General features: G+C 42.1%; 1 protein-coding gene across 1 annotated transcript; it reads right to left on the bottom strand.

Moving 5' to 3' along the window:
• Window positions 1–2,067: 2,067 nt before the first annotated feature.
• LOC132095796 (probable G-protein coupled receptor 141) lies at window positions 2,068–3,200 on the bottom strand. The gene has a single exon (XM_059500885.1). The coding sequence runs from the start codon at window positions 3,188–3,190 to the stop codon at window positions 2,243–2,245; it is 948 nt and encodes a 315-aa protein (XP_059356868.1). The 5' UTR covers window positions 3,191–3,200; the 3' UTR covers window positions 2,068–2,242.
• Window positions 3,201–8,876: the final 5,676 nt, after the last annotated feature.

Below are 8,876 nucleotides of genomic sequence, written 5' to 3'. Positions count from 1 at the left end.
GTTGCAAAAGTTAAATATTCCTAAATGTTATTTTTTATTTTTTATTTTACCTTGAAACCTGTGTGAATAATATACCTATTAAAGATTGTGAAATATCTTGGCATCCATATTTCCAAGAAAATCTCTCTTATGCAAGAAATTACTTGTATTCCGAAGATTAAAAACTAAAACTTAACAATTGGCTTCAAAGAGATCTATCCTTCCTTGGTAGATTTATTTTAATAAAAGCAGGTCTGTCTCATTTTATATACCCATCTTTTTCATTATTTGTTAATGACAATACATTTAAAGAAATGAATAGTTTATTATTAAACTTTTTTTTGGAAAAACAAACATCAACATTTGAAGAAGCATGTTCTCTGTGGTAAGAAAGCTGATGGAGGTTTTGACATGCTTGATTTTTTTTTTTGACATTATACTTTCAAAGTAAATTGGATTAAGAATTGTGTCAATTCACCAGATTCTATTTGGTACTTTTAGTATTTAGTATTTTAGTAAAGAACAAGTTGATTTTTCTTAAGAATTGGCATGAAAAAAAAGTATTAATTATCTTTGTGATATACTAGATCCTCAAGGGAATGTTTACTCTTACCATGATTTCATGTTTAAATACAATTTCCCTGGTGTTCATAAGGAATTTCTTTTTACAATTGTTAAAGCTATACCAAATGGTCTTGTTCACTTAATGAAATGAACTGAAGTGTTTCTAAAAAGGGAGCAGAATTTTTTGTTTGATGACAATAGTATTTATGAACCAAAAAGTTAATAATAAAATGATAAGAAATGTGTTTCAGTCAAGGAAAAGGGAATTCTTTAATAGATAAAAATGATTGAAAATAAAAAACCTTGGCCCTTACATTATAAATTCTGTGTCTTCAACAAAGTAAAAGAATTACATTTAAAGATTCAACATATTATATATATATATATATATATATATATATATATATATATATATATATATATATATATATATATATATATATATATATATTATGTAAGTCTATTGATTCTTTTTTTCAAATGCCCTCTTGTGAAGGAATTGTGGGCTGACGTGCCAAAATTATTTTCTTCTAAATTCAATGTAGACATTCATTTAACTATGTGTGATATATTTTGTTATTTTTCTCATTGTGAACATAACATAACATATATAGGTAATGTCTTTATTTTATTATGAAAATATTATATTCATAAATTTACATTTTCTTTAACATTTCCAAAACAACATAATTGTCTTGGTGACTTGAACTACCTAATTATAACACTAGAAAATATTAATACCAAAAAAGTGTCAAATTACTGAAACTGTATAAAGATCTGCTTATTTATTTTGATTATTTTTTCTGTCTTCTTATATTATTTCTGTATCCATAATGTCATCCAATGTTGTATTAAATTGTTGAAGTTAATGGTTTATACTTGCAATAAAAATGGAACAGTATAAAGATAAAAGAAGTGCTGATATCATAAAATAAGTCAGGCTATTGTTAGCATGAAGCAGTTCTGAAGTAAAGTAAATATTTCACAAGTCTTTGTAAAAGCCAATCTAGGATAATTTCAGCGCCTCTACATGGTGATAAATTAAAAAAATATATATTCTCCCTTTGCAGAAATAAGTATAAAAATAAGTTATTGAACTGTTTGCATTGCTTTGAAATTACTTGTTTTGAATAGCATTTTGTGTGTGTGTGTGTGTGTGTGTGACAGCTTAAAAAGTCTTTCTGTTGGCAGTGATGGGTCTGTTGTAAACTTTATCATTAACACTACTGATGTCATGATAAATTCACATCCACAGCTTATCAGTCACTGAATTAGCTGTATCAGTGGTGGTTTGACAGTTTTGTTCCAGATAAAAATAAACAAAAATGTGTTTGTAAGTAAACAACAGATAATATAATTATAGAAATAAACATACTGTATGCATTTTGATAAACATTTTCCTGCAAAATATATCTGCATGTGCATGCTATGTCTTTACACTTAAAAATAAATGTGGAAACATTTTCTCTGAAAAGGAAATAAAAACCAAAGGAATAAAGACCAAATATGTCATTTAAATCCATCCGATGTAAATACTGTAAATTATTTAATTCATTGTAGACAATAAAACACCAGGTTATTTCCAAACATTCTGTCATGCAGAACAATTGTTATTAGCTTATAAGGCGCAAAAGCATAAATTTTTTTAAACCATTTGGAAACCAATTCACAATATCAAAAACAATATACAACATAGATGCTATAAACAGTTAAACCATCCCCTTGAATTTATAAGTTTGCATACATCTCTACCAGCAAAAACAATCATATCAAAGCAGCTGAAAGCAGTGACAGCAAGAAATACTTCATTTATATGATGAATTTCTTCAGTATTCCGTATTTCTTTGGTATTTGGTATTTCTGTGGTATTTGGTATTCCTGTGGTATTGCCATATACACTCACATAATATACTCTGAATCCTTGATAAGGCACAAAACTAAAAAACACGACCAACAGGAAAACAAAATTTTTTAATTGTGCCCAGAACTCTTGACGTTGACATGTGGCCCTTCCAAATGTCTTAATCACTTTGATTAGAAAATAAACTTGGAAAAATGCTAGCACACTCCAAACCAGTATTACTAGTGTACAAAGAACATAGTTTAATGTCTTCACTCTATGATCGTAGAGAGCCTTACTGAAATGAAAGCAAGGAGTTGAATCAGTGTGTTTGTCTCTGTTATTCTGATTATTTCCGTAGTTAGAAATAGTTGGGAACACCGAGCCAAATATGATCAACCAGACGGTTGCGCTTGCAATCGTGGCATGAAGGGTGCGATGAAACTCTAGCTTGTGCCGCTTATTAGAGTGCTCCACATAACGCACAATTAGAAGGGAGGCATAGAAGATGAATGCAAGATACACGTGGGCATGGATCATAAGACTGACAAATTTGCAGAAATCACTGCCCAGAGGCCAGCCTGTGTTAGAAGCATAATAGTAAATGCGAAAAGGCACCGTGAGAAGGAAAAAGGAGTGCACTGATATCAGGTTGATCACAGACACTTTGGTGAAAGAGAGATGTCTTTGAGACTGTAGCATACAGGACATTAGTACAACATTCAGAGTCCCAAAGATAAAGATGAATATGTATAAGACCAGAAGAGCAGTTTTGAAGTCCTTCGGCAGGCCATTTGGGTTTGCCATGTTGTTTCTGACACTTGACGCTTTGGAGAAAAACATTTTTGTTTTTTACTTGCTCTCAAAAAAAAAAAAAATAATAATAATAATAATAATTATATATATATATATATAGAGAGAGAGAGAGAGAGAGAGCGCTGTTCATTCGATGCTGTTACAAAACAGTGTGTAAAAAATTACTTTCAGATTGAAGATGTAACTTAAATATAAAACATAAACTCACATTTTCCCCAAACTCCTTTCCTGGTTAAATGTTTTGGCCCTGAAATATTCAAGATCAATTAATCACATTTCTTCTTTTGAATGTTTTGAATGTTTATCGTAATTGATGCTTCAACTTTGTTTTTGTATTTCACGATGCTAACATTAGGGTTATAATAGGGAATTAGGGAATAATACTGAAACAACTATTTTAAGCTTTTTATTTCCGTATAGTTTGGTATGAGAAAATGGATGCTGATACTTACTAATTTACGAGTAGGCTAGTATCAATCATACAGTGAATGTCAATATTCCTTCAGCAACAGCATGCAGACAGTTTGATGTGACAGAGACAGTTGCTTTTGGTGCCAAAAGAGTTGAAGATGAATGTGATGTCAGCTTGTCAGTTCATGTGTTAATCTTCTGTAAGTGTCAAACGGCCAGCCTCCAGAGTCTTTAGGAAACACCTCCTGCCTGTTATTTGTCACAGTAGAGATTAAAGTTCTACAAATCTCATGCACAAGGAAGTCAGTGAGTTTTATAACATGTCAGTGTTTCCTTTCTCAATCTGACCTTCCTGCTCTCTTTCTCTCACTATATCCACACAGCATATGACTCCGCGCCGGATCCGTTTTCAAACCGGCAAATCCTTACAGTCTCGTCCGTTTCAGTGCTGTAACACGCATCCAGCCCGGGCGCGGTTTCAGGGTCTCAGAGCGGATCCAGACGGGTGTACTTTGATCTAGGCCGCGTCCGTGGAAACGAACGCGCGTTTTTTTCTGGAGTTCAGAACAGAAGACGTCAAAACGGTCGAGGCAGATACATCCTCAAAAACCTCACCAAGGTATGTCACACCGCGCGATTAAACTGTTCTACTAATAAATAAAATAAAGTTTCATTAAAAAGATTCGGGAGGAGCGCACACTTTAGATAATCAACACTAGGGTATAAATACAGCTGACTTACCTGTCTCCATTGACGGTTTATCAGCATAACCCCATCTCCACCCCATCTCTTCCACTTAGAGTCGAAAACAGAACATTTTTATGTGTACAATCTAGTGAAACTGTAAAACATCTAGGGCCCTATAATACACCGGGCACAGAGCAAGTGTGTTTGCTAATTACAGTCCTGCGCCGTTCGCATTTTCCCGTCCAGCACCACGCCATTTAATTAGCAAATGCATTTGCGCTCATTTTTGCGCCAATAGGTGTGCTGGTCTAAAAAAAGAGGTGTGATGGCGCGATGTTTAAAGAGTGTACAGGCAGCTCATTAAACACAGGGACACGCAGCAGCGAAAACATGCCAAATATTACAAATTAAAGGATTGCAATGCATAAGATTTTTTTGTAGGGGAGATTGCACGTTACGCCCAAAAACACCCATTACTCATTAAGAGAATAGGGACAACCGGTTTAGACCATGCGCCTGGGCGCGCCAACCGTCGTTAAAATAGCAAAAGTGGATTTGGACACGTCCTGAGTGCACCTGCGCTGTGCGCTTTACACTTTGCGTTAAGATCGTTAAATTAAAATAGAAGACTGAAATAAGAGGTTAAAATTAGATCAGACCCAGAAGAATTAAGCTCTGATTAAGCATTCCTGTTCAGTTTTTGTTACGTTTTTATAGAATTTTAATGTTTTGTGTAACCACGGGCTTTCTGTTTTTATGGTTTGAATGTAGAAATAATAATAATAATAAAAAAAAGCCACACAACCTCTCACTGTCACGATCGGTGTTACAGAAAACACAGGCGAGGGAACCAATCGCAGGTAAGTCATTTATTAAAGGGTAATCCAAAAGGGGTAAACAGTCCAGGCAGGGTCAAAACCAGAATATCCAAATCCAAACATAAACAAGACACGAACACAAGGCAAGGACAAGAGCTGACGGACATGAGTTTCAAACATTAAACAAGGACTCCGTAACACAGACTCAGACAGACCGGGTATAAATACACAGAAGGATAATGAGGGAACAGGAGACAGGTGGGGAACAATCAATTACTCAACAAAGAGGAAGGTGACCAAATAAGGGAACAGGAAGTGATAAGGTGACAGACACAGTGGGAAAGGAGGACACCTAGTGGAAACCCAGGGAACACAACCCAGACACTGTGACAGTACCCCCCCTCTACGGAACGGCTACCAGACGCTCCACGACAGACACAAAACAGAGACCAGGAGGGAGGCGGACAGGTGGAGGCTCAGGGGGAGGGACAGAGGGCCAGAAAAGAAAAACATGGGGAACAGGCACCAGAAATGAAAACACAAAACAGGGAGACCAGGAGGGAGGAGGACCGGAGGAGGTTCAGGGGGAGGGACGGAGGGCCAGACTAACAGAAAGGAACAGGGACAGGAGTGAACACAAAAACAAAAAGCAAAAACAACAACATGAAGCCCCCCAGGGCGGGGCAGAAGACCACCACATCCTTGTGGTCGACGCCAGAGTCCTCCAGGGCGGAGCGGAAGACCACCACGTCCTTGTGGTCAAAACCAGAGTCCTCCAGGGCGGGGCAGAAGACCACCACAACCGTGTAGTCAGGGCGAGAGCCCCCCAGGGCGGAGTAGAAGACCACCACAACAGTGTGGTCAGGGTGGAAGTCCCCCAGGGCGGAGCAGAAAACTACCACAGCCATGTGGTCAGGAGGAGAGCCCCCCAAGGCGGAGCAGACCTCCGTGCGGCTGGACCAACGGGAAGACGAAACTCTGGTAATCCCCTGGTGTCCTTACTGGATTCCAGAAGATTGGTGCTGGCCTGACACTGCTCATGAAGATCATTGGTGACTTGTATTTGCTCATGAAGATCAATGGTGACTTGCCTCTGTTCATGAAGATCACCGGTGACTTGACTCAGTCCATGAAGATCACCGGTGACTTGACTCAGTCCATGAAGATCACCGGTGACTTGACTCAGTCCTTGAAGATCACCGGTGACTTGACTCAGTCCTTGAAGATCACCGGTGACCAGACTCAGTCCTTGAGGATCAGCGGTGACCAGCCCTTACTCTGGAGGATCAGCGGTGACCACCCCTGACTCTGGGGGATCAGCGGTGACCAGCCCTGACTCTGGGGGATCAGCGGTGACCAGCCCTGACTCTGGGGGATCAGCGGTGACCAGCCCTGACTCTGGGGGATCAGCGGTGACCAGCCCTGACTCTGAGGGATCAGCGGTGACCAGCCCTGACTCTGGGGGATCAGCGGTGACCAGCCCTGACTCTGGGGGATCAGCGGTGACCAGCCCTGACTCTGGAGAGTTCACTGGCACCTGATTCGACTCTGGAGAGTTCACTGGCACCTGGCTCGACTCTGGAGAGTTCACTGGCACCTGGCTCGTCTCTGGAGAGTTCACTGGCACCTGACTCGACTCTGGAGAGTTCACTGGCACCTGACTCGACTCTGGAGAGTTCACTGGCACCTGACTCGACTCTGGAGAGTTCACTGGCACCTGACTCGACTCTGGAGAGTTCACTGGCACCTGACTCGACTCCGGAGGGTCAACTGAGACTCTCATCCTGTGCAGCGGCGCTGGGCAAGCAGCCATCTTGGGCCATGACTCTGGACAGGCGGCCCTCTTGTACTGTGGTGCTGGGCTGGCGGCCATCTTGTACTGTGGCGCTGGACCGGTGGCCAATTTGGGCATTGGCGCTGGGCTAGCGGCCATCTTGTGCTGTGGCGCTGGAATGACGGCCATCTTGTGCTGTGGCGCTGGACTGACGGCCATCTTGTGCTGTGGCGCTGGACTGATGGCCATCTTGTGCTGTGGCGCTGGACTGACGGCCATCTTGGGCTGTGGCGCTGGACTGACGGCCATCTTGGGCTGTGGCGCTGGACTGACGGCCATCTTGGGCTGTGGCGCTGAACCGGTGGCCAATTTGGGCATTGGCGCTGGGCTGGCGGCCATCTTGTACTGTGGCGCTGGACCGGTGGCCAATCTGGGCATTGGCGCTGGGTTAGCGGCCATCTTGTGCTGTGGCGTTGGACTGACGGCCATCTTGTGCTGTGGCGCTGGACTGACGGCCATCTTGTGCTGTGGCGCTGGACTGACGGCCATCTTGTGCTGTGGCGCTAGGCTGATGGCCATCTTGGGCTGTGGCGCTGAACCGGTGGCCAATTTGGGCATTGGTGCTGGGCTGGCGGCCATCTTGGGCTGTGGCACTGGAACGGTGGCCAATTTGGGCATTGGCGATGGGTTAGCGGCCATCTTGTGCTGTGGCGCTTGGCTGGTAGCCATCCTGGGCAGTGGTGCTGGACTGGCGGCCATCTTGGGTTGTGGCGCTTGGCTGGTAGCCATCCTGGGCAGTGGTGCTGGACTGGCGGCCATCTTGGGTTGTGGCGCTTGGCTGGTTGCCATCCTGGGCAGTGGTGCTGGGCTGACGACCACCCTGCCGGAAGAGACAGAAGTGGCTGGGGCATCCCACCGAAGCCGATGCTGCAGGTAGCGCACGAATTCCCAGAATTCCAGTGTCTCTAACTGCGCCATCTCCTCCTGAGACACTGGATCATCCAGCCCGCCATTGAAATAGTCCTTGAGGGCCGCATCGTTGTAGCCCATGCCCTCGGCCAGGGACCAGAACACCTGAGCCAGGGCACCCACTTCATTGCCCTCTTGGCGGAGGGCGATCAACCGAAGGTACTTGGTTCGCCACTCCGCCATCTTGGCTGGGGAACGGAAAAATGACATACCGCTGGTTCCTACTGGGACGGAGTCCTTCTGTCACGATCGGTGTTACAGAAAACACAGGCAAGGGAACCAATCGCAGGTAAGTCATTTATTAAAGGGTAATCCAAAAGGGGTAAACAGTCCAGGCAGGGTCAAAACCAGAATATCCAAATCCAAACATAAACAAGACACGAACACAAGGCAAGGACAAGAGCTGACGGACATGAGTTTCAAACATTAAACAAGGACTCCGTAACACAGACTCAGACAGACCGGGTATAAATACACAGAAGGATAATGAGGGAACAGGAGACAGGTGGGGAACACTCAATTACTCAACAAAGAGGAAGGTGACCAAATAAGGGAACAGGAAGTGATAAGGTGACAGACACAGTGGGAAAGGAGGACACCTAGTGGAAACCCAGGGAACACAACCCAGACACTGTGACACTCACAAGCCTCTCTATTTCGGATTTTAAAGGCCTAGTCTCTATTTTAATCTAAAATACTGCATTAATAGAAAATATGTAAATAAAAATGAGAAAAAAGTACTATTTTCAATGGGAAAAATGTATCATAACTATTGCATAAATATTAATTAGTGCCATGAAATTCTCTCAAAATAAAAAATATTATTGAACAAAAATATATTAAATAGATTTTACTGAAGAAAAAAAAAGTAACATTTCAGGTGTCTGGTCACTTTTGAATGTGAAGACCATGAGTGTGACTAATTGAAGTTGAAGGAGAAAATGAAATGGGAGTTTTTCGACCTACCCTAACTGTTTCAAACGGAACTGCACAGACTACGCATGCGCATTGCAGAGCT

This window comes from Carassius carassius, chromosome 20 (genome assembly GCF_963082965.1).
Source record: "Carassius carassius chromosome 20, fCarCar2.1, whole genome shotgun sequence".
NCBI classification, from domain to species: Eukaryota; Metazoa; Chordata; class Actinopteri; order Cypriniformes; family Cyprinidae; genus Carassius; species Carassius carassius.
Note: the sequence above shows the minus strand (reverse complement) of the source record. Positions and strands in the feature narration are given on the sequence as shown.